This window comes from Perognathus longimembris, chromosome 10 (assembly GCF_023159225.1).
Source record: "Perognathus longimembris pacificus isolate PPM17 chromosome 10, ASM2315922v1, whole genome shotgun sequence".
Classification (NCBI taxonomy): domain Eukaryota; kingdom Metazoa; phylum Chordata; class Mammalia; order Rodentia; family Heteromyidae; genus Perognathus; species Perognathus longimembris.
Genome location: NC_063170.1, coordinates 11,596,599 through 11,620,427, shown reverse-complemented (window position 1 = coordinate 11,620,427; position 23,829 = coordinate 11,596,599). Strand labels below are relative to the sequence as shown.

The 23,829-nt window shown below is 49.1% G+C and overlaps 3 protein-coding genes across 5 annotated transcripts; 1 reads left to right on the top strand and 2 right to left on the bottom strand.

Moving 5' to 3' along the window:
* Positions 1-1,982: 1,982 nt before the first annotated feature.
* Positions 1,983-11,900, bottom strand: Cog8 (component of oligomeric golgi complex 8). Of its 3 annotated transcripts, XM_048355232.1 has the most exons (6): positions 11,424-11,900; positions 10,836-11,043; positions 7,625-8,452; positions 5,082-5,250; positions 4,014-4,199; positions 1,983-2,403 (listed from the first exon to the last, which is right to left on the bottom strand). In XM_048355232.1, exons 1-6 carry the CDS (start codon positions 11,825-11,827, stop codon positions 2,246-2,248), a joined length of 1,953 nt encoding a protein of 650 aa, XP_048211189.1. In that variant the 5' UTR covers positions 11,828-11,900; the 3' UTR covers positions 1,983-2,245. The 3 variants fall into 3 exon arrangements, with proteins under 3 accessions (XP_048211189.1, XP_048211188.1, XP_048211187.1); XM_048355230.1 differs by lacking the exon at positions 1,983-2,403 and having other exon boundaries at positions 3,858-4,199; positions 11,424-11,899; XM_048355231.1 differs by lacking the exons at positions 4,014-4,199; positions 5,082-5,250; positions 7,625-8,452; positions 10,836-11,043; positions 11,424-11,900 and adding an exon at positions 3,159-3,998.
* Positions 11,901-11,984: 84 nt separating this feature from the next.
* Positions 11,985-15,595, top strand: Nip7 (nucleolar pre-rRNA processing protein NIP7). The gene is made up of 5 exons (XM_048355242.1): positions 11,985-12,146; positions 12,253-12,339; positions 12,428-12,566; positions 13,564-13,704; positions 14,858-15,595. The coding sequence occupies exons 1-5, from the start codon at positions 12,091-12,093 to the stop codon at positions 14,975-14,977; spliced, it is 543 nt and encodes a 180-aa protein (XP_048211199.1). The 5' UTR covers positions 11,985-12,090; the 3' UTR covers positions 14,978-15,595.
* An 822-nt stretch (positions 15,596-16,417) lies between these two features.
* Tmed6 (transmembrane p24 trafficking protein 6) lies at positions 16,418-22,261 on the bottom strand. Its single transcript, XM_048355241.1, has 4 exons — positions 21,829-22,261; positions 19,942-20,068; positions 18,075-18,223; positions 16,418-16,648 (listed from the first exon to the last, which is right to left on the bottom strand). Exons 1-4 carry the CDS (start codon positions 22,042-22,044, stop codon positions 16,418-16,420), a joined length of 723 nt encoding a protein of 240 aa, XP_048211198.1. The 5' UTR covers positions 22,045-22,261.
* Between the last annotated feature and the right edge of the window lie 1,568 nt (positions 22,262-23,829).

The following is a 23,829-nucleotide window of genomic DNA, read 5'->3' as shown; positions in this document are numbered from 1 at the left end:
CAGTTGATACTGATTTGTGCTTGTGGCTTCTGTGATTGGTACCTACCTTGAGTGGGGGAGTTTTCTTCACTGGAAATGTAAGGATTTGTGTCTATTCAGCAACATTGTAAAGGGTAAACTTCTAGACTGAAATGGGCTGGGAATGAGACAGTGCTAGAGTGCTTGCCTGCCATGCATGAAGCCCTGGTACCTCAGTACCACATAAAAAGAAAAAGCTGAAGAAGCCACTCTTCCATAAAGATCAGTGTTTCCGGTGCTTTCAAGAAACTTCCCTAATGGCTAAGTCTCTGGCCTTAGCGCAGAGCTTAGTGTAAGTCCATGTCTACTTACAACCTGTTCAGCTTGATTTCATGAACCTCCCAGAAAAAGCCATAGGGAGAGTGGGTCTTGCCTGGTGTTAAATCCCATATTCTTGACTGGGCATGATGGGGATTATCTGTAATTCGAACACCAGGGAGGCTGATGCAGAAGACTCTCAAATTCAAGGCCAGCCTGGCTTAGACAAGACCCTCTTAAAAATAAACACATTCCCTAAGAACTTACTGGCTTTCTGCCACTTGGGCACTTTGTACTTTGGGAGGACTTCCTCTTACAATACCTGCTTTCCCAGGCGCTGGTGGCTCATGCCTATACTACTTATTCACGAAGCTGAGATCTGAGGACTGAAGTTCAAAGCCAGCCCAGGTAGGAAAGTGCATGAGACTCTTATCTCTAACAAACTACTCAGAAAAAGCTGGAACTGGTGCTGTGGCTCAAGTGGTAGAGTGCTAGCCTTGAGCACAGAGAGGCCAGGGACAACGTCCGGGCTGAGTTCAAGCCCCGAGACCAGTAAAAAAAAAAAAAAAAAAGACTATCTATTTGGAACTTAAGGGAAAAGGAGGAAAAAGTACAGCAGTGGAGCTCACTGGACATTGATGAAAGTGCTATATTCATGAGAGGGACTGGGAGAGGACAGAAGACACTGCACAAAAGGGAATGTACTTATTACCTGACTCTTGTCATTGTAATCCCTCTGTACATCACCTCTATAATAACAAAGTAATTAAAAAAACATAAAACATCTACTTCAATGCCAGGTGCTGGTGGCTCACACCTGTAATACTATTCCTTAGGTGGCTGAGCTCTGAGTTCTGAAGTTCAAAGCCAGCCTGGGCAGAAAAACCAGGCAGGAAAGTCTATGAGACTCTGATCTCCAATTAGCCACCAGAAAATGAAGTGGATCTGTGGCTCAAAATGGTGGAGTGCTAGCCTTGAGCGAAAGGGCTCAGGGACAGCATTCAGGCCCTGAGTTCATGCCCACAACATCTAAAAAAATTAGTTGAACATGTGCTTTGCATTATTCAAGGCCATAAGTTTGATCTCTGGCTCTACAAAAACCACCTTTCTCAATCATCAGCACAAGATGAGGCAATACATCTCCGGTCCCTCTATAGCTCCCTTGCCTCTCATAGTGTCTCAGAGACAAGAAGTGGTAAGCACTGTGATTTCTCTTCAAATAAGTATTGTGACCAGCAAGTACTAGTTCTGCTATTTTTATCCTAACTGTGAGCAAAAGGGACTCAAACTCCTGTCAATTACCACCTCTGTCCACAGCCTGCTCCATAGCCTCCACACAAAGCATAAGCCAAGACCCAACTGCCCTAGAGAGGTCCCTGTCAGCACAAAATCTCCCCTACATCCATTAAAAGTGGCAGGCCCAAGGTAGGGACCTAATCTGTATGTGAAGCTGTCCAAGCACATGGGTATTTACATTCGTACAGTCATTAAACACATCCTGGAACCACTGTCCCGTGTTCTACTTCCAAAACCGATGTCAAGCAAACCCAAGACCCTGAGAGTCACACACGGCCCTCTGTGAAAAGAACCCGAGGAAGTGGCCCAGCAGCCTTACCTGCCTTTCTAAACACAGCCTTCAGATATTGAAGGCCTACATTAGTATCATGTCTTGGCTTCGGGTAGATGACACAGGTCTTACGAAAGCGTTTTTACTGAGAATGGTTTACTTCTCTCCATACGATATAGTCCACTCCTTCAAGGAGATGTTCATTTCTCAAGTTAGTATTTTACCCAAAGCTGATTTGGGGCAAACATTGCTACAATTCCCCTCCAATTCTCAGCATGTATCAGCAGCCTGCTGTTTGCTGTCAGATTGGAGCCAATTCCAGGATGCAGCACATGAGATGCGTAGAGCTCAGGCTGACAAGTCTGCATCATCTACCCAGATCCTTAGCCTGCCACACATGCCTCAGTCATTCACCTCCATCCAGTGGACATTTGTAAAGGTCCTGCTGTCCATCTTGTCAATGAACAGGCACCCCTGTAAGTGGTCCATCTCATGCTGAATGATTCGCGCAGTCCACCCATGCGCAGTCCACACCACCTGCTCTCCTCCGGGGTCCAGTCCTGCAAGGGAAGTGACAGGCTGGCTGAGGGCAGGCTACACATTAGGCTTCTCCTGTCCCCGTCCCTGCGCTAGCCACAAGGATCTCCAGAGGGCACGTGCGGGCAGCAGCCCGTCCCTCCTACAATACGTGCCCAGCACCATGGTCAGTATAATTCCCAACTGGAAATGTGAGTGCTGGGCTCACCACGGGGCCAGGGTGGGAAGTTCTCTGCTCAGGTGCTTCCCTTCTGAACCCTGATCTCACTTCTCAAGCGCTGCCTCCTAGCAGGGCTACTTCGCCTGGATACAGTAGACAATAAAGGGACACCACTGACCTTCTGACCCTCTTGGACCAAAACGCTTTAAAAAATAATCCATCAGTGGCTGATACCTGCAATCATACTACCTGTTCCACACCTGTAACCCTAACTGTTCCATATCTGCAATCCTATCTACTCAGTAGGCCAAGCCCTGAGGATCCTTGTTTGGGACAAAGTCCGAGTTTGATCTCCAATTAACCAATAAAAAATAAGCAGCTATAAGCAAAAAAGCCTAGCAAGGAGCACGGGCTCACCAACACACACCCAATCCTCCCACATCACCCGAATCAACCCTGGGCAAAGCTGGGTTCAACGCGGGAGGGAACGAAGGGCTGGGCCTCTCACCGTCTCACCCCGCTCCGGGCCGCCCCAGGCGGAGCCCTCCCCCCCTCCCCCCCCCAGCCCGGCTCCGGGCCGCCGCCCCACCGGCTGGCCGCGGCTCCCGCCAGGCGCACCTGCGATCTGCACTGCCTGGAAGCGCGGCACGTAGGCCAGGAAGCCGGGGAGGCTCTCGCAGCCCTCGGGGAAGGTGACGAGGCGGTTGTCGAGCACGCGCAGGCTGGGGTTCACCAGCACGCGCAGCGGGAAGGCCTCCATCTGGCGGAGCTCGCGCAGGCGCGGCGGGCAGGCGCGGCACAGCGCCTCCGGGAGCTCCAGCGCCAGCACCTGCAGCGGCACCCCGAGCTGCGGCGCGCTCAGCCCCACGCAGCGCCGGCGCCGCATCACCTGCACCAGCCGCTGCACCAGCCGCTGCAGCTCGGGCCCCGCCAGCTGCGCCGGCTCCACCGGGGCCGCCACGGCCCGCAGCGCCGGGTCCCCGACCTGGCACACGTGGCGGTACGGCGGCTGCGGCGCGCCCCAAACCAGCCGCCGCACATACTTCCAGTAGGAGCGGGGGCGCGCGGGGCCCTCCAGGCCGTCGGCAGCCGGCGCGGAGCTGCAGGGCCGCGCCAGCCCCCGGCCCGCTGCGGCCGGCCCCGCACCGCCGCGCAGCAGCAGCGGCAGCAACCCGCCCCACAGCCGGCCCATGGCGCCCGCCCGCCCGCAGCCACCGCCGCGCGGCCTCTTCCGGCGCGCGCGCCTTGGACGCCGAGGACGCTGGGAAGCGTAGTTCCGGGCGCCTCCAGCACGGACAGCCGCTAGCGGGCGACAGCTGGCCATCTTTATTGTCTCCCTGGCCAGCCAGCACAGCGGAGCTCCCGGGCGTCCCCCGCCTCCCCCGACCTGGCAGGGGCGCGGCTAAGGTCCCTCGCGGGGCTCCCCCTCCGCGGGCCCGCCCTCGGGGGGCGCTGCAGGCGCGGCCTCCACGCCCTCCTCCTGGGCTGGAGCGGTGGCAGGCTCCGGGGCCGCGGCGGGAAGCTTGGCCATCAGCTCCGGATCGTCCAGAGAAAAGTCCGTCTCTCTCTTAGGCAGGATGAAGGCCAGAGGCTCCTGGATGACGCTGACGTTGACATGCCCAAGGCTTCCATACCTGGAGAGCTGGCTGGGTGGAATGCCTGATCAGACGGTGGGGAAAGCAAGACGGACAAAAAAAGATCACTCCAAGAACCCAGTACTAAGGTCTCAGGAAAAAAAGTGGGGAAGGGATGGACAAAATCATATATTTCAATATGGTCAGGTCACTGAAAAGGGGCCAGGACGGCGAAGAGAAGCAGCTCCGCGGCGGGTGGGTGGAACCAGAGCCAGGAGCAGCTCAGATGCCCCAGCTTCCGGAGGCCCACCCAAAGGCGGGAGCCATGCTCAGGGGGCTCCTCACTCCTGCCTTTTGGGGAGCTACAGCGCCTTCCGCCACCTTCCCAACTCTACAAGGGAAGAGAAGGCAAACCGGGAGAAATTTGCCTTAGACATTTTCTGGATATTTCATATAAAGGAATCATACAGTAGGCAGTTCCTATGTGACTGGATTCTTCCACAACACCAACATAAGATTCCCTTTCTGTAATGTGTCCAGAAAAGGCAGGCATAAAGCAACACAAGGGAGTTGGCCAGTGGCTAAGCATGCAATTGAGGGAATGAGAGATCATTTGGGGTGGGGTGACAGGGCATGTTCTAAACTGGATGCTGGTAATGGTCATACACCTTGGTACATTTGCTTTAAAAATACATACACTCAGGGGCTGGGGATATGGCCTAGTGGCAAGAGTGCTTGCCTCGTATGCATGAGGCCCTGGGTTCAATTCCCCAGCACCACATATACAGAAAACGGCCAGAAGTGGCGCTGTGGCTCAAGTGGCAGAGTGCTAGCCTTGAACAAAGAGAAGCCAGGGACAGTGCCCGGGACTGGCAAGCAAGCAAACACACACACACACACACACACACACGGATTATTGTATTGCATGTCAAAAAGACAGTTTTAAAAATCCTTATTTTTCTCTTACCTAAAGTCTGTGCTATCTGAGCTGGTGGAAAAAGGACTTGAAGGCAGCGATTTAAATAAGGAACCAGGTCTTCCAGGAAGACAGTGCAGAACTGGACAAAGAGCTCCTGCTCCCCACTGCTGAAGGCGGCCTCCTCCGCACGATGGAAAGCCAGGATTATTTTGGTTACCTATGAGACAAGGGCACCAACAAAACTGCAGTGTGTGACAAAGCACAATATGCAGTCCTCAGGTTTTCATGTAGGAAGTCACTGTGTAGCATGCTGTACTTCCATGTTGCTCAAACTCAGAAATAAGTCCTCTCTACCATCTTCAGTGACATTTATGACTCACTCATTTCATTACGGGCACACTTTCCAGCTCCAATGGAGGTAATCATGGAATTATAGAGATACAAGAGTCTTATTGTCTTAAAGGCTGGCGGGACTGGGATGAGTCCAGGAAAAGGAGGGCACTGACTTTGAATTAGCCATGGGGAGAGTTTCCTGGGTGAGTCTACATTAGTTGAACCTTTTTTTTTTTTTAAAGGTGTATCCCAGGCTGGTCTCAGACCTGTGATCCTCCTGCCTCAGCATGACTGGCTAGTCAAACCTTTAGAAATGTGGTATATGAGACTGAAGCAGGGAAGTCTCTCCTGCTGGCCTTTGAGGTCAAGAAACAGGTTGGGAGCTGACTCTAGAGGGGCCAGCCTCCAGGAGCAGAGGGTCATAGTGCCGCAGTCTCCACAGGTGCACATAATGAATCTGCCAACCAGAACAAGGTGAGAGGGAGCTCTGAGCTCCAAGTGACAGCGAAGGCTGGCTGACACTCTGAACGCAACCTGTGATATCCTGAGCATAAGACCAAGGGAGGCTGCACCTCAACTACCAACACAAAAAATCCCAATAAGAAATGGGCTATTTGGGGACTGGGAAAATGACTTAGTGGTAGAGTGCTTGCCAAGCATACACGAAGGCCTGGGTTCAACTCCTCATTAATACATAAACAGAAAAATCCAGAAGTTGCACTGTGACTCAAGTGGTAGAGTTAGCCTTGAGCAAAAGGAGCTCAGGGACAGTGCCCACGACCTGAGTTCAAGCCCTAGGAAAAGCAAAAAAGAAAAAGAAAAGAAAAGAAATGGACTGTTTTGGAGCTGTAGGTGTAAATAGCAAGTGTCAGCTGTGGGCTGGGAATATGGCCTAGCGGCAAGAGTGCTAGCCTCCTACACATGAAGCTCTGGGTTCGATTCCCCAGCACCACATATATGGAAAACGGCCATAAGGGGCGCTGTGGCTCAGGTGGCAGAGTGCTAGCCTTGAGCGGGAAAAAGCCAAGGGCAGTGCTCAGGCCCTGAGTCCAAGGCCCAGGACTGGCCAAAAAAAAAGTGTCAGCTGTGAACAGAAAAAGCTGAAGGAGTCAAGTGCTAGCTAGTGTCTCACACCTATAATTCTAGCTATTCAAGGAGGCTGAGATCTGAGGATTGCAGATTGAAACCAGCCCAGGCAGAAAAGTCAGTGCGACTCTTACGTCCAAGTAACTGCCAAAAAAAGCTAGAAGTGGTGGCTGGGAATATGGCCTAGTGGTAAAGTGCTCACTTCATAGACATGAAGCCCTTGGTTCGATTCCTCAGGACCACATATAAAGAAAAAGCCGGAAGTGGCACTGTGGCTCAAGTGGTAGAGTGCTAGCCTTGAGCAAAAAGAAGCCAGGGACAGTGCTCAGGCCCTGAGTTCAAGCCCCAGGACTGGCAAAAAAGCAAGACAAAAAACCAAACAAAAAAGCTAGAAGTGGTGCTGTGGCTCAAGTGGTAGAGCACTAGCCTTGAGCAAAAAAGCTTAGGGTCAGTGGCCAAAGTCCCAAGTTCAAGCCTCAGGACCAGTGTGCATGGACACACACTCCAATCTTACAAAAAAAAAAAAATTACTATAGTCTAAACTATCTTTCACCACTACAGCATAATTTGTAATAGTATTATGAAACTTAAAATCCTGAGTAAACTCCAGATAATGTGTAGGCCCCATGGCTGACAAAAAACAAGAAAAAGCTGAATGAGAGCATGAGCCCCCAAGTTCAAGCCCTGGGATGGGCACAAAACAGAAGAAAGAAATGTGCTCTTCTGACCTAAATTCATAGGATTTTTCAAAAATAAAGCAACAGGGCTGGGGATATGGCCTAGTGGCAAGAGTGCTTGTCTCGTGTACATGAGGCCCTGGGTTCAATTCCCCAGCACCACATACATAGAAAAAGCCAGAAGGGGCGCTGTGGCTTAAGAGGTAGAGTGCTAGCCTTGAGCAAAAAGAAGCCAGGGACAGTGCTCAGGCCCTGAGTCCAAGGCCCAGGACTGGCAAAAAAAAAGCAACAGAAAGCACAGTAAGCCATTTCACAGCTTGCTCTAGGACTGTCCCCCATGAGGGTGATAAACAACTATCAGCTAGAGAACCCTGACAGGACACTAAACCTCTCTAAGGCACCAGTCACAGGAACTGCTTTTCTAAAGAAGTCTAGCCACCAAAGTTGTCCTACCAAGGGACATCTAGGATATAGAAAGCCAATGAATGTCCTCACCTTGGCAAGGGCGTCCTCCAAGATCCGTGTCACATCCTGAGCGAGGGCCACGGGGCAGCAGAGACGCAGGTCATTGAAGGCGACCAGGATGTTGTTGAGGAAGCAGGCAAGGGGTGGGAAGTCTAACAGCACCATGGGTGGCTGCAGTGTCCCCGGCTGGGTGGCTGGAATGGCAGCAGGCATGCTACTGCTGCCCAGGATGGTTGGAGCTGAGATGAGGGTGTAGGAATTCATTTCATCTTGGAATTTCTCCATTGCTTCTTGAATTGCTTTCTGAAAAGTGGTAATGGCTACCCGCTGAAAAACAGGAGCCAACTGGCCCCGGAAATCGGCCCCCACCCGGCTGAATGACAAACCAAAGTACATGCACTGGCCCAGCAGTGAGTCTAGGCGGCCACCGATCCCACGGTGAAGGTCAGCCTCCAGCACCTGCAGGAACTGTGAGACCTTCTGCAGCACCCACCCATGGAAGATGGCACCTTCATTCACGGTGTGCTCCCCCACAGGGGGTGGCAGCAGGGGATCTTCATCGGAGAAGATGGCACGGTACTGAGTGATGATATCAAAGAGGTGCACCCGGCAGGCCTCAACGGTCTTTGTGATATGGAAATAGGGATCATCCGTTGGGATGGCAGTCAGGATGGAGCGAAGCCAAGCATCTCGGGCCTGAAGAAACTTCACCCTTAGCTCAGCTTCGGTGAAGACATCCATGCGCCTCAGGTAGCCAATGACACGCAGGCAGGCAGGCAGCTGGATGTTGGTCCTCAGTTGCTGGACCAGCTGGCTCAGCATCAGCTGCATGGACTGGCGCACTTCATTCACAATGCCCTGACAATACAGGGAAGGAGTCACACAATGGAAAAGAGTCTTTGGAGCCCTTCCCAATAACCCTGAACACTGTAGACTGACATCCACCCAGCTCTCCCCACACATAAAGTGGACTTCTAAAGCTGATATTGGAAGGTCTGGTTGTATAACTTGTTTCTGGGAAGGGAAGAAACACTGGGGATTTGAACTCAGGGCCTAATACCTGCTGGGTTTGCTAGTACTACTGAGCAGGGCCTCCAGCCCTGTTTTTCACTGGTTTTTAGCACGGGCTCTCTCTTCCCACCTGAGTGAGAGGGCCACAAGCTGCCTATCGTGAGCTTCCCATGGTGTCTGCGATCACACCACCATGTCCAGTTTCCTTTCCATGGAGATAAGGTTGGCCTGGTACCACCACCCTCACTCTAAGCCTTCCATGTGACCCATGCATTAGTTCATGCCTATACCCCCAGGTACTCAGGAATTAGAGATCAGAAGGATGTCAGTTTGAGGCAACAAGTTAGTAAGACCTCCTCCATCTCAATAACTGGGTATCGTGGCACGTACCTGTGGTCTGAACTACAAAGGACATAGGAGGACCACATTTTTTTTATTTTTATTTTTGCAGGTCATGGGGCTTGAACTCTGAGCCTGGGCACTGTCCCTGAGGTCAAGGCTAGCTCTCTACCACTTGAGCCATGGTGCCACTTCTGGTTTTCTGGTGAATTGGAGAGAAGTCTCACGGATTTCCCTGTCTGGGCTGGCTTTGAACCATGATCCTCAGATCTCAGCCTCTTGAGTAGCTAGGATTACAGGTGTGAGCCACCAGCACCCCACTATGAGAACCACATTCTGAGGTCACTCAAGGAAAAATAAGAGATACTGCTTGGAAAATAGCCTGGGGGCATGATTTATATATGATAGATTGCCTACCTAACAATGTGAGATCTGAGTTCAAATCCGAGAACCTCAACAAACAAAAGGAAATATGTAAAACTCTCCAAGGACTTCCAATGATATTCAATAAAATTCTAACCACTCACCTTATTAGGCTCAGGCCCTGCTGGTTTTCCAACTTCATCTGCTCTGATGCCCTCCCATTGCTCAGTGCAACCCACTAACACTGGCTTCAGATACCTCAAGCATGCCAAGTCCTCTGTCTGGTCTTTCTAGTTCTTTATTTTTTGCCAATCCTAGGGCTTGGACTCAGGGCCAGAGCACTATCCCTGGCTTCTTTTTGCTCAAGGCTAGCACTCTACCTCGAGCCACAGCTGTACTTCTGGCTTTTTCTAATATGTGGTGCTGAGGAATGGAATCCAGGGCTTCGTGTATGCAAGGCAAGCACTTTACCACTAGGCCATATTCCCAGCCCCTCTCCCTAGATCTTGTCATCATTTCTGTCTCAGCTTAAATGCTCCTGCTTTAAAAGCTTTTCCTGATAGTCCACCTAAAGTAACTCACCCTACTCCTTTCCTTTTACCCTGTTTATTGACTGGTAAGGCTTAAACCCAGAGTCTCATACTTGTAGGTATGTGCTTGACCAGTTAAGCTTTGCCCCAACCCACTAGGTTTATTTTCTTCCGACATCGCTATCTGAAGTTATTTACCTAATGTCAATTAGAGGATTTCTGCTAGAATGTAAACATGACAGCCATGGTTGACTACTTTGTTTACACTGTATCCCCAATACCTAGATCAGTGATGGTACATGACTAATCTGTATGTTTGAATAGATGAATGAATGAGTGAATGGAGTGCGCTTTCTGTTCAAACCTGCCTGGGCAGAAAATGATATGAGACATGCAATTATTTCTACATAAAAGTTCAGTCACTGGAAGTGAAAATATGGCTCAAGTGATAATATTAGAAAAAAAGTGGGGGGGGGGCCTGGTAATATGGCCTAAAGGTAAAGAGCTTGCCTCGTATACATGAAGCCCTGGGTTCAATTCCTTAGCACCACATATATAGCAAAAGCCAGAAGCTGTGGCTCAAGTGGCAGAGTGCTAGCCTTGAGCAAAAAGAAGCCAGGAACAGTGCTCAGGCCCTGAGTCCCAAGCCCCAGCACTGGTAAAAAAAGAAAAAGAGAGAAAGAAAAGAAGAAAAAAAGTAGGCACGGTAACTCATGCCTGCAATCCTAGCTATTCAGGAGGCTGAGATCTGAGGATCAGGGTTCAAAGCCAGAGTGGGCAGGAAAGTCTGAGATTTTTTTTTAATCTCCAATTAAGCGCGCACACACACACGGGAAGAGGAGCTGTGGCTCAAGTAGTAGAGGGCTAGCCTTGGGCACAAAAGCCCAGGGGGAGGCACAGGGTCTGAGTTCAAGCTCCAGGACCAGCACCAAAAAAAGAAAAGAAAAAAGGTCACTACCACATAATTAATGATACAAGAACAATAGCATGCTAGCTACCTGGATGACGGGGATGGAGGAATATTTCCTTTCCAGTCGACGTACATAGGCAGCAAGTTCCAGGGCCTCTTCGTAATAGCTGTTCCGGACACAGGTATCCATGAGCTGAGGAATCTCCAAGATTTCCAAGATTTCCGTATGCCGGTTCAAAGTGAGAGTGTTCATCCGGCGGTTGGAGCTGATCTCCTCGGCCTCCTTCACAAAGTTCCTAGAATCAATCAGGAAGACGTCCCTCAATTCTCTACACCCCAATCTTAGCTGGTTACCAAGCACTTAACTGGGAACTGGCTGGGCCCGATGGCTTATTAGATTTAAGCCTCCCACCAGACCCAGACGGTTAAGTGCTACCAGCCAAGAGGAAACTCAGTCGCACACAGGGTCAGAACTTGCCCCAAATCACCCCGCAAATAAGTGATTTACAGAGCTGAATCAATCTGACACCACCAATGGCTGTTTTGTGTGCGTGCGTGTGTGCGTGTGTATAACATTAAGGTGACTGGGGGAGTTGAAACGGGCTACTAAAGCGCTGGACGCCCGGCGGGGGAGGGCTGGTCCCGTCAGGAGCCCCCCGGGCGCCCGCCCGCCCACCTGCAGCTCTGCTGGAAGCCGGGCAGGCGGTCCAGGAGGCGGCCGAGCGACTCCTCCACGTCACCGAAGAGGCGGTGGATGCGCTCGGTGCACTCGGCGCCGCGGATGAAGGTCTTGTAGTTGGCGAAGGCCAAGTCCCGCGTCTGCTGCAGCAGCTGCGCCCGCTCCTCCGCCAGGCGCTCCGGCTCCCGCCGCAGCCGCTCCAGCCCCGAGCCGCTCAGCTCCCGGAGGTAGCGGCCCACGTCGGGTCGCTCCCGCCACTGGGCCTCGGGGAAGCGGTCCCGGAAGAGCGACGCCAACAGCCCTTCATCCTCCACCTCCCCAAGAGCCGCTGCCGTGGCTGTCGCCGTGGCCGACGCCGTCGTTGAAGTCGGGACAGTCTGGACAGTCTCCACCGCCGCCATCTTCCGAGCAGCTCCGTTACTTCCCCTCCACACCCGTGAGGGCGCCGGCTCCGCACCTGGGACCGGAAGTAACTACACGCACTTCCGGTCTCTACGGTGTCAACCCGGCCGGCGGTCCTCCCCGCTAGGGGGCAGCCGCGCGAAGAACCAGCGGGGAAGGAGATAGAGAGGCCGGCTTTGGGGTTGCCAGGGAGCGGCGGGCAGGAGACTTCCGTTTCCGGTCCCTTCGGCACGCGGATCCAGTGATCCGACCCTGCGGGAAGATGCGGCCTTTGACTGAAGAGGAGACCCGGGTGATGTTTGAGAAGATCGCGAAATAGTACGGTCGCGGGAGGGAGGACGAGGGGGTGGGCGTCCGGCGGGTGTGGATGGCGGGGCGGGCGAGTCCTCTCGAGCGCGGCCTCCAGTCCAGTCTTTACCCCCAGCATCGGGGAGAATCTGCAGCTGCTGGTGGACAGGCCCGATGGTACCTACTGCTTCAGGCTGCACAACGACCGTGTGTATTACGTGAGGTGAGCGGGGCCCGGCGGGCGCGGGGGCCGGGCAGGAGCCGGGGTCCCCCGCTTCCCTTCACCCGAGGCCCCCTTTTATGCTCTGAAGCGAGAAGATCCTGAAGCTGGCCACCAATATCTCCGGGGACAAGCTGGTGTCGCTGGGGACCTGCTTCGGAAAATTCACGAAGACCCACAAGTTCCGCCTGCACATTACGGCCCTGGATTTCCTTGCGCCCTATGCCAAGGTCTGTGGAGTGACCTGTCCACGTTTTGCCACTAGGGGTGAAGCCACCTAGGTCAGATGATTGGGCATGGGCCATGTGGGTCTCTGTCACTGTCAGCCGCACACGGAGATGTGTGTGGGTCCTGCAGCCTGGGCATAATTAGAGCTGTGGGTTCGAAGTTTCGGCCCTGCTGCATGGTATGGTTAGCCCAGTCAAAACGTGTGAACCACGTTCAATACCAGAAAGTAGTAGATCAGTCGCTGGGGTGAGGACTGTATCAGAGTGCAGAAAAAACTGCTGCCGGCCGTCAGTGGCTCACGCCTGTAATTTTAGATATTCTGGAGGCTAATACCTGAAGATGACAGTTTGTAGCCAGTCTAGACAGGCAAGTGTGTTAGACTTTGTTAGCATTTCCCTAGCCTCAGGTCCTCAGCTCCTCCCACTAGACCCCAGACCCACCCATACCTAATGAGCCACTCCTACTACCTACTTCCCCTTTACCCCCAGAGAGAAGCTGCCACCTGGACAAGGTGCAGACGCTATGTAGCTCCCTCTCCGGTGGGAGATATGGCCCCACTAATAAACCTCCTTATGAACCTTCTTCTCCTGTCTGTGATTATCTCCGCATGGTCCTCTGGGATGGCTGATACCTATGCTTTCAGACTTAACCTCCAATTAACTACCAAAAAGCAACAAGTGGAGCTGTGGCTCAATTGGTAGAGGACTAGTCTAAAGCAGAAAAGCCCTGAGACAGCACCCAAGCCCTAATTTCAAGCCCCAGAACTGGTACCAATAAAAAAAAATTTTTTTAAGCCGTTAATAAATTGCTTGTAGAATTGAGGGAAGAACTTCATGGCAGTTCTGTTCAGGGCATGAACACTTTAAAGGAAACACATCTCTCTTCTCCTTTTCATCTTCCCTTCCTTTCGTGTACATCTCTGGATACAATATCAGCAGCTGACTTACCTGCAGAGATACATCTTTTTGTTGTTGTTTGGTTTTCATTCTTGTCTTACAGTACAAAGTGTGGATAAAGCCTGGAGCAGAGCAGTCCTTCCTGTATGGAAACCACGTGTTGAAATCTGGTTTGGGTCGAATCACTGAAAACACTTCGCAGTACCAGGGAGTGGTGGTGTACTCCATGGCAGATGTCCCTTTGGTGAGTAGGGATGGTAGCTTCTAGGGAGGACTTGGAGTTTCTGTAACCAAACTTGTACCTATGTCTGCCCATATTTAATACCGTGCATTACTGGCCTGGAAAGGGTTAAGTTTAACCTTTCTATTCCATTGTGGCTATTCACTTCTGTACAATGCCAGTTCAACCCACTAAAATGAAATACTCTTTTTCCTCCCAAAGTTAATAGTACAACTAAATTTCACAAAAGTTGAAATTCTATGTATATGATTGTTTTAAGAAGACCAATACTAGTGTGTTATGCAACAGTAGCAGGTTCTGCAGCCACCTGAACAAAATCAGACATTCAGCGTCCCACATTAGTAAACACCAGAATACAGTAAAATTCAGTCATCATCTGCAAAGAAAACACTCTAGAGCAACATAATCATAAACAACACTCATAAAGCACTGGCACTGCTATTTATAATAAAACCAGTGCACAATATTTGTTTGCTCAGGTATGATGCAACAATGTTCTACATCTGTAATAGTAGAGAATACAAATTAAAAGGACATAATTTGAGACTTGTTTCTAATTTCCCAGCAGAGGGCCTAAAGGATGTAGGACCTAGCACTGTAAAAATGGTCATAACCATCTACACAAGAGGCATAGGTAGGAGACGGAAAGTCTCAGACCAGCCCTGAACAGAAGTAGGGAACTTTATCTAGGAAAAATAAAGCCAATCACCAGTGGCTCACTCCCATAATCCTAGCTACTCCAGAGACTCACAGTTGGAAGCCAGCCCAGGCAAGAAAGTCTTTGAGACTCGTCTCCAATAAACTATCCACCCCCCCACCAAAAAAAAAGCTGGAAATGGAGCTCTAGTGTTAGAGCTCCATCCTCAAGCAAAAGAAGCTCATTGAGGTCAGCACACAGTCTCTGAATTCAAAGAAATAAATAAATATAAAGAAGGGGATAGGGTTTAAATAGTAGAGCACCTGACAAGTGTGAGACTTATGGTTAAAACTTCAGTAATAAGCATGCACTTTCTTACATAGGATTTCCTTTTGTCACTGTCACGGTTCGAAATACTCTATGAACATCGGCTGAAGGCTGGTTTATAATTTCCAGCCCTCAACACTGGCTTAGTGAATGACTTAAGTGAATTAGTGTTTCTTTTGTTTTGAATCCCAGGGTTTTGGGGTAGCCGCCAAGTCTACACAAGACTGCAGGAAAGTAGACCCCATGGCAATTGTGGTATTTCATCAAGCAGACATTGGGGAGTATGTACGCCATGAAGAGACCTTGACTTAAAGTGAAGTCATCCCAAGGACTGAGGCTCTATGGAAGGACCTCGCTTTGTTTCCAGTGTCTGTGCGGATGTCTCCATCCTGTTGGGTTTTATCAACACTTCTGTGGAGACTTCTTACTTTCCTATTCTATCACCGACAAATGCGAGCTGGATTCTTACTATGCAGTGAAAGGGATGAAAAGTGGAGAATCAAATTTAAAACAAGCCTGAGCTTGTCTCAAAAATCCAAAAGGAAAAAAAGTGGGGTTTCAGATGAAATAGAATATTCTTATTCTGTACTTGAATCAAGGCTTCTTGTTCTGAGCAATAAGTTCTAAACTGTTGAAACAGGACAAGAGGAGTTAACTGTTATCTGTGATAGCACTGTTCATTTTCTTTATTAATATCATGCAAGAGAAAACATTGCCATATAAAAATAGGACACCTTCCAAATGAAATTCAGCTAAAATGCTGTGTCACTCAGTATTCCTATACAGTTAGTGCTGTACAGAAAGTATGGAAGAAAAGCTTGGATTGAAACCTTCATTGGCCTTGAACCAGTCACTCACCTTTAAGAACTTTTTCTTTCTCTGTTTACAAAACTTGCAACTTGAGCCAGGTGCCAGTGGCTCACTCCTGTAATCCTAGCTTCTCTGGAGATTGAGATCTGAGGATTGTGATTCAAAGCCAGCCAGGACAGGAAAGTCCATGAGACTTATCTCCAATTAACCACCAGAAAACCGGAAGGGGCACTGTGGCTCAAAGCGGTAGAGCAGCCTAGAGCACAGAAGCTCAAGGACCACCACCAACAACAAAAAATGTACAGCTTAACTTTTGGTGATTATAAAGCATCTAGCACAGTGCTGGGCATATGGTGGGTCTAAAATAAATGCTATTTTTATATTACATATACATTTATGTTACTTATTGTCTTGGTTTTTATATGGTGTTGTTGTTCTTGGATGGGATAATCCTAGGATGAAATGTTTAGTAACTGATTTAATATTTACTGACTAGATTGAACAAAGTACTCAGAGACCCTGAAATAAGGTTAGCCCCTTCCTTTTGTCCTTGCCCATACTGTCAGATTCTTTCTTGGAAACAACCTAAGTTATATCTTTAAAATCTTAAATGCATATACTAATTTTTAATTCCAAAGGTGTGTCTCTATAATCAACGTATTTTCAAAACAACAAGGCACTCTTACTTTGTTATTCCATGTGAGCAAATTGGATTTTGTCCCATATTTTGTCAAGTCTTCTAGTTTTCTGGTATTGGAGAAGCTAAGGAGGGCTATATGGTATTTATCACATACTTTAGAAATAGCAACCTCAGCACTCACATTTGCATTTTTACTAGTTTATTGCCATGTGGCCTTGGTTGATGAGCACAATAGATAAAAGCACTAAATTGTGTTATTCCAATAACAAGCTTTGCTACCCCTGAAGAAAAGTCAGCTCGGCTTAGCATCTCGGTTTTGTGTCAGTAGTTGATGAGCCATTGAAGAGACGCTTTAAGAAATACAGCTGCAGGAGCCCAGAAAGAACGATGACAAGGCTCTGGACTGTGGACCACCTGTTCACATAGGTGTAGTTTGATTGGAGAAGGAAGGAGTCGGCCATTTTCCTCATCCGGGCAAAGTTGTAGAAGCGCCATATGTGAAAAACATTGTTTTGCACCTTCCTTGTACTCTGCTGCAGGGGAGGGGATAAAATAAATGTATTCTTGCTGCCTCCTCCCTTCCCATCCATTCTTACTTGGGTGATTGGCACATTAACCTGCATTATCTGGGAAAGTCATGGAGTTTACTCAGGATTCTAAGTTTCATCATACTTTTGCAATTATTGGTAATGATACGCTGTCGTGAAAAATAGCCTGGGGTTTGGGGTTTTGGGTGAGTGATTGGATTTTTTTTTTTGGTGCTGGTCCTGGGGCTTGAACTAGGGGTCTGGACACTGTACCTGAGTTTTTTGTTCAAGGCTAATAATGCTCTACCACTTGATCCACAGCTCCATTTTTTGCTTTCTGCTGGGCTGGCTTCCAGCTGCGATCCTCAGGTCTTAGCCTCCTGAGTAGCTAGGATTATACCCATGAGCTATCCATGTCTGGAGATTCTGGTGTTTTTTTTGTTTTGTTTTTTTTATTTGCCAGTCCTGGGGCTTGAACTTAGGGCCTGAGCACTGTCCCTGGGTTCTTATTTGCTCAGGATGGCACTCTACCTGTTGAGCCACAGCGCCACTTCTGGCTTTTTCCATTTATGTGGTGCTGAGGAATTGAACCCAGGGCTTCATGCATGCTAGACAAGCACTCTATGGCTAAGCCACATTCCCAGCCCAAACAAACCCAGAAGGGCTTATGTTTGTTTGCTGCCACCAGTTCTCAAATACCTCATCAAGCTCACTCAGCTTTCTTTTTTTTTTTTTTTTTTTTTTTGGGCCAGTCCTGGGCCTTGGACTCAGGGCCTGAGCACTGTCCCTGGCTTCTTCCCGCTCAAGGCTAGCACTCTGCCACTTGAGCCACAGCGCCGCTTCTGGCCGTTTTCTGTATATGTGGTGCTGGGGAATCGAACCTAGGGCCTCGTGTATCCGAGGCAGGCACTCTTGCCACTAGGCTATATCCCCAGCCCTCACTCAGCTTTCTTGTTCACAGCTGGTACTCTACCATTTGACACACACCTCTAGCTGGCATTTTTGTTGGTTAATTAGGGATGGAGTCTTGTAGCTGCTTTTGCGGGGAGGAGGTGAGGTTGGCTTGCAGTATGATCCCCAGGTCTCGGCCTCCTGAATGGCTTTGGCATTAGATCACTTGGTCTACATCCTCAGCCCTATTTTTGCTGGTTATTTGGGGGCTGGATTTGCAAACGTTTCTGTCCCATCTGGCCTCCAACTGTCATCTTCTGGATCTCCATTTCGTTAATAGAGCCTGATTTAGAGCCTAGGAAGAAGGAGGCCTGCTATTTACTAAATCCCTTCTCAAAAGTCAACTAGAGGGCTGGGAATGTGGCCTAGTGGTAGAATACATGAAGCCCTGGGTTTGATTCCTCAGCAGATATTGTGTAATTTTTCATCTTTTCTTCAAATGGAATCAGCTCCATGAATGTTTCTCTTAACACTCCATTACCTCAATTGCATCCAGAGTATCGTTCAGTTGCTTCCTTTGATTCTGTTTGTGGTCCATCTCGGGCCCCTCATAAAAGACGCCAAAGTTGAGGTACACTTGTGCAGAACCAAAATGATTTTGGTCGTTTTTTATACAAAGCTGATAGAAACCTGTAGGAATTTCCAGATCATTACCAACCAAGTCATATCTCCCAGCCTGTATTGTAGCTCCTCCCTAGAGACACCTGATCCCCAGATCTGTTTTATTTATTTGACAATAGACCATCATTACAAAGCCCAAGCAGACTTGGAACTTGGCTATCTTCCGGCTTTGGTCTCCTAAGTGCTAGGATTATAAGCATGTGTTCCCATGTACGTTTTGTTCCCAATTTGTTTTGCTCATCTTGGGGCTTCAACTCGGCCTGAGCACTGTTCCTGAGATTCTTTTGTTTGAGGCTAGTGCTCTACCACTTGAGCCACAGCACCACTTCCACCTTTTTCTGAGTAGTTTATTGGAGATAAGAGTCTCACAGACTTCCTGCACAAGCTAGTTTGAACCACGATCCTTAGGTCTCAGCCTCCTGAGTAGCTAGGATTATAGGTGTGAGCCACCAGCACCTGGATGTTCCCCAGTTTTAATTGCCAGTAAAAAGCCAGGTGCCAGTGGTTTTGCCTATAATCCTGGTTACCCAGGAGCCTGGGATCTGAGGATGGCAGTTCAAAGCCAGACAAGGGAAGAAAGTGGTACAGCATCAGCCTTAAGTGAAAAAGCGAAAGAACAGTGTCCAGGCCCTGAGTGCAAACTCTTAGTACTAGCACCAAAATAAAATAACCGCTAGAGCACTTTTCTTGCTTAGGAAATACAAAAGACCCTATCTTGATAGGATGCTGACTTGACATCTAACTTATTTTACTTAATATTAATAATGACATTTTGAGTATCAGTAACTTGTTCTATGATGGGCAGGAAACAATTATATACAAATAAGTAAATTCTCGCATCACTTAAGGGAATTTTGATCCTGCTCAGCAGATTGAGTTGAAATTCAAAACATTTGGAACTCAAGGCATGGCTCCAAGTAGAAAAGCTCTGGCGTTGGATGAAAGAGCCAAGGCTGGCTTGCTGGTATGGGGCTCTGTTAGGGTAGTCTGAAGAGGACGCTCGTGTCTTCACACCTCTCTCTATATGGTGGTGGTGGGCGGGGAGTGAAATGGTGGTGGGTGTAGACTTATAAAGCTCTGGCAGTTTTTGAAAGTCAACATGCTATTGGAAGGCACTACTGTGCTAGGGGACAAATATTTGGAGCTAGAGGTGTGGATCAAAGTGGTAGAGCACCAATCTTGAGTGAAAAGGACAAGCCAGGGGCAAGGCCTAGAGTTCAAGCCCCGGTAAATACACATACAAAAGCTAAATACTTGCCAATACTGACAGCGTCCTGTGGTGCCCAGTGAAGGATTGTGTGGGGGCAGCAGAGGCCCGGACTTGTCGAGTTACACCTGGCTAGGAAAGTATCCTGTGGCTGCCCACAGGATGGGCTTGATCTGGCTGCCGGAAGGCTCTAGCTGGAGAAGGAGCTGCCTCATTATGGGTTGGGAATCCTACATGTCCTGAAGCTGCTTTTACTGGTGGCTGAAGTGTTCTGATGACTGCAAGTGTGACTCGATCATTTATTACATGGAATTTCTGTATCATAATTGGTACTCTGAACCTGGGAGTTAGAGTGGTCACTGTGAGGCTCTGTCCGCAATCTACCAGTAGACGGCCAGCGGATGTCCTGGGTGTCTCTGGTTTCAGTGTTGAAGGCTGAACTCTCTTTTTTCTACTTCACTACTTCCCTCACATTACAGGCTGTGTGAGAATCACAGCAGCCCTGGGGAGGAGAGCAGACCTGTCTCTTGGGTTGCGAAGTTAATCTGGCCCCGAACGTCCTTGGAGGTGTCTATGAGGAACCCCCGTGGGGTGTGTGCCATGGCAGTCACGTGCCGGTTATGAGACATCCCGAGGGTCCGCTGAACCTGCCAATACATCGCATTCAAGAGGGAGAAAAGGCCCCATGAGATCGCTAAGAAGCCTGCTAAACGGAAAGCCTGGCATCCCACAGTCATGGGCCGCACGGTCAACAGCCGGGCATGAGTCTCGACTGGCTCCACCCACTCCATCCCTCACTAGCAAAGCTGGGGCTGCGGGGCCTTTTTTTTTTTTTTTTCTTGCAGTTCTAAGTTTGCCAAGTTAGCGGTCAACCACTTGAGCCATGCTCCAACCCTTTTTGCTCTAGTTTTTTTTTTTTTTTCCTAAGAGTCTCTCACCTTTTTTGGCTTAGGGTCTGTGGAGCAACTTACACTTCCTTGCATAGCTGGGTTGACATGGGGTGTGTGTGTGCCACCATGCCTAGCTTCCTATCGACTGGCATAGGAGTCAAGAGAAATGTTTCCCTAGGCTGGCCTCAAATTGTAACCCTCCCAATCTCAGCCTTCTCAGTAGCTAAGACTATAGACGTGAGCTACTGTGACTGGCTTACTCTTTTGTCACATTAATGGTGTTGTGCAACAACCACATCCGTGTTAAGCATCTTGTTAGGATAAAGAATTGCCCAGGGGTATACATGAAGCCCTGGGTTCAATTCCTCAGTACCTCATATATAGAAAAAGCCTTAATTGGTGCTGTGGTTCAAAAAGAAGCCAGAGACAGTGCTCAGGCCCTGAGTGCAAGCCCAAGGACTGGCAAAAAGAAAAAGAAAAAAAAAATTGCCCAGAATGCCCACCGCAGCCCTTCAGTCTTGACCCACACAGCTGATGTGATCATTTGATAGGCACAATTCTGTCCATGGAATTACTGGCTGGACGGCTTGGTCACTGAACTCCTGGTGGCACCCCAAATGTGGATGTTTGCCGCTTTGCAGCCCTATGCCCACTGCAGGCACCCCCTGGACGCTTGTTCCTAAACTGGAACTTCACAAGCTCTAGCCACAGTGCACTGACTAGTCGCTATTGTTCTAATATTAATTTAGGTCCAAAAACTCTGATAAATCCATTCAAAGTTATAGGGGAGTGAAACAAGATCAACAATGGTTCATTATTGTGTCTATAAGAAAAATTAGAACGTGAACATGTTTTTAGATAAAGAACAAAGGAAAGTGGTAGAGCAAGCTTGAGGACCTGAGTTCAAAGCTCAGTACTGGCAAAAAAAAATTAAGAACAAAAAAAGAACAGGTCAACTTTAAGCTCACCATTCTTGGGCAGTGTCAAAAGGGCTTGAATGAGAGCCAGGTGACTTGAACCATTTCCCTTCCTGAAAGCAGCAGGATCACCTGGCTGCACCAAGAAACCTTGAGCCGGAGGCTCTCTCGTCGGCCCAAACTAACCACTAAAGACGAGAGCAGATGTTTTGCCCCCAGCTCCATTAACTAAAGTCACTTTCTCTGACATTTGGGTCAATCACTAAAGTGCCTTTGACTTAGTGCTAGCATCTACATTAACTTAACAATTTTAAAATGTATTCTTTCTCCTGTACTCCCCCAGAGAAGCTAAGGGGGAATTAGTTGGAGGCGCTCCATTTGTCTCTGGGTTTGAGAAGCTAAGCCATATGCTTTGGCTCCTGCTGGTGACAGTTCACCCCACTCTGAGCCGCCTACAACTGCAAGTCCCTTCTACTCACAGGTGGAGTCACAGTGTATGAGACAGAGGCAACCAGTCTTTGGTCTGGTCTAAAACCCACCTCACTTTCCAAAGGACAAAAGAAAAGTCTGCAGTGTGCATAGGCAGAGGAAACCACGTACCTCATAGCTGAAATAGAAATAGCCGTTCTGGTGGGCAAACTGCCAGACGCATTCCGAGTCTCCTATGGGGATCACAATGGCAAAGTCATGTCTGTCGGCTCCACGGAAGAGCAGCTGGTCTCCAGAGCCACTTAGGGGTTCTGTCATTTCACTCCCAACATAATAATGAACTAGGCTCAGCACCAGCAGCCCAGCCCTGAGGAGCCAAGGGGCCATGCTGCTACCTGTAGAGGCTTCAGCAGGTGAGCCCCAGCCTGCCTGACCAAGTCATTCCGACAAGTGCAGAGCTAATCATTAACTCCAGCCACCTGCAGGGCACTTTCAGGGCTGACCTAGGAGATTGTCTAATAGCCAGGTTCTGGTGGCTTATGCGGTAATCCTAGCTACTCAGGAGGCAGAGATTTGAGGATCATGGTTCAAAGCCAACCAGGGCAGGAAAGTCCATAAGCAAGCAGGAAGTAGGTCTGTGGTAGAGCACTAGCCTTGAGCACCAAAGCTTAAGGGCAGAGCCGAGTTCAAGCCCCAAGACTGACAAGAAAGAGATGGGTATCATTGGAGGAGGAATTGTCTATACATTCCTTGAGGTGCTTTTTTTTCTTCTTGTTTCATGGGGATTAATTGGGCAATTTCTTTTACAAACCGACAAAAGTTAGCTGGGGAAAGGCTAGAGACCTATTGTGCCTATAAAACAGGTGAGCAACTCACGTCAACGTGCCCAATAGAACAGCTTAGAGGAAAGCCAGGCAAGAAGTGGAGAAGAGTAAACTCAAGGCCTTGGACTGCCATGTTCCCAGTCCCTTCACTTTGCAGGGTCCTGCTGTCTCCAGGGCTGCTCTGAAGACCACGATCTGCCTCCTGTCTCTTCAGTAGCTGGCATGCACCACCACACCCAATGCAGTCTTAATGAACAGAACAAGACGGTGCTCAGCCTCCTCCAGAGTCATCCTTCTGCTAACTTCCACCTGATCAATATATTTATTTAAAGCTATTCAAGACCTACTTGAAGATACGGTTGGCTGGGTGGGCTTATGTCTTCAATTCTAGCTACCCAGGAAGATGAGATTTGAGGATCGTATTTCAAAAAGCCAGCAGGGGGCTGGGATGTAGCTCAGTGGCAAAGCGCTTGCCTAGCAAGTGCAACGTCCTGGGTTCGATCCCCAGTACCAAAAAAGAAAACACAAAAAAAAATACAGTTAAAAAAAAAAAAACCCAATCAAAAAGCCAGCAGGGCAGGAAAGTTCATGAGACTTATCTCAAATTAGCCACCAATAAAAGCCCTAAGTGGGGTTGCGGTTCAAGGGTAGGGCGCCTCTTTTACTCATGACATCAACACCAAGCTAAGGAACCGCCACTCTCTTCTCTGGTCCGCAGCAGCACTGAGGGAGCGCCGTGGGGGATGCCCACTGCTGGGGATGAGACCTTCAGCGGCCTGTATGGCTCAACGGTCCCACAGGCACCGCCTCGTCAGGGGGCTCCTGCTGTCAGCGTCCAGTGTTTCCAAGCTGCCAGGCTCTGATTCCACTATCTGAACTTTTTCTTGCAGAGCTGAGGACTGAACGCTGGGCCTAGCTCTTCCCTTGAGCTAAAATCCCTAACCCTTTTTTTGAGAGAGCATTTCATTGCATAACTCAGGCTGACTTGGAATTCGTGCTCCTTCTGTCTCAGCTTCCTAAATCTCAGCATGCACCACCACACCCAGATTATAAACATTTTTATTTCACTCTTTAAAAAAAGCCAAACTAGGGGGCTGGGAATGTGGCTTAGTGGTAGAGTGCTTGTCTAGCATACATGAAGCCCTGGGTTCGATTCCTCAGCACCACATACATAGAAAAAGCTGGAAGTGGCGCTGTGGCTCAAGTGGTAGAGTGCTAGCCTTGAGCACAAAGAAGCCAGGGACAGTGCTCAGGCTCTGAATTCAAGCCCCAGGACAGGCAAAAAACAAAACAAAACAAAACACACAAACTGTCTTAGTTCCTTTGCATCTGGAACTGCTTCTGAATT

Excerpts from the sequence above, each read along its gene's own strand:
- Cog8 (XM_048355232.1), bottom strand. The coding sequence starts at position 11,827 with ATGGCGGCGGTGGAGACTGTCCAGACTGTCCCGACTTCAACGACGGCG. Across the intron at positions 8,453-10,835 it reads CCTCCATCCCCGTCATCCAG|GGCATTGTGAATGAAGTGCG; the intron begins GTAGCTAGCATG and ends CTGTATTGTCAG. Across the intron at positions 4,200-5,081 it reads TCAGATAGCACAGACTTTAG|GCATTCCACCCAGCCAGCTC; the intron begins GTAAGAGAAAAA and ends CCGTCTGATCAG.
- Nip7 (XM_048355242.1), top strand. The coding sequence starts at position 12,091 with ATGCGGCCTTTGACTGAAGAGGAGACCCGGGTGATGTTTGAGAAGATC. Across the intron at positions 12,147-12,252 it reads TTTGAGAAGATCGCGAAATA|CATCGGGGAGAATCTGCAGC; the intron begins GTACGGTCGCGG and ends CTTTACCCCCAG. Across the intron at positions 13,705-14,857 it reads CCATGGCAGATGTCCCTTTG|GGTTTTGGGGTAGCCGCCAA; the intron begins GTGAGTAGGGAT and ends TTTGAATCCCAG.
- Tmed6 (XM_048355241.1), bottom strand. The coding sequence starts at position 22,044 with ATGGCCCCTTGGCTCCTCAGGGCTGGGCTGCTGGTGCTGAGCCTAGTT. Across the intron at positions 20,069-21,828 it reads ATTTCTATTTCAGCTATGAG|GTTCAGCGGACCCTCGGGAT; the intron begins GTACGTGGTTTC and ends ATGTATTGGCAG. Across the intron at positions 16,649-18,074 it reads ATACTCTGGATGCAATTGAG|CAGAGTACAAGGAAGGTGCA; the intron begins GTAATGGAGTGT and ends CCTCCCCTGCAG.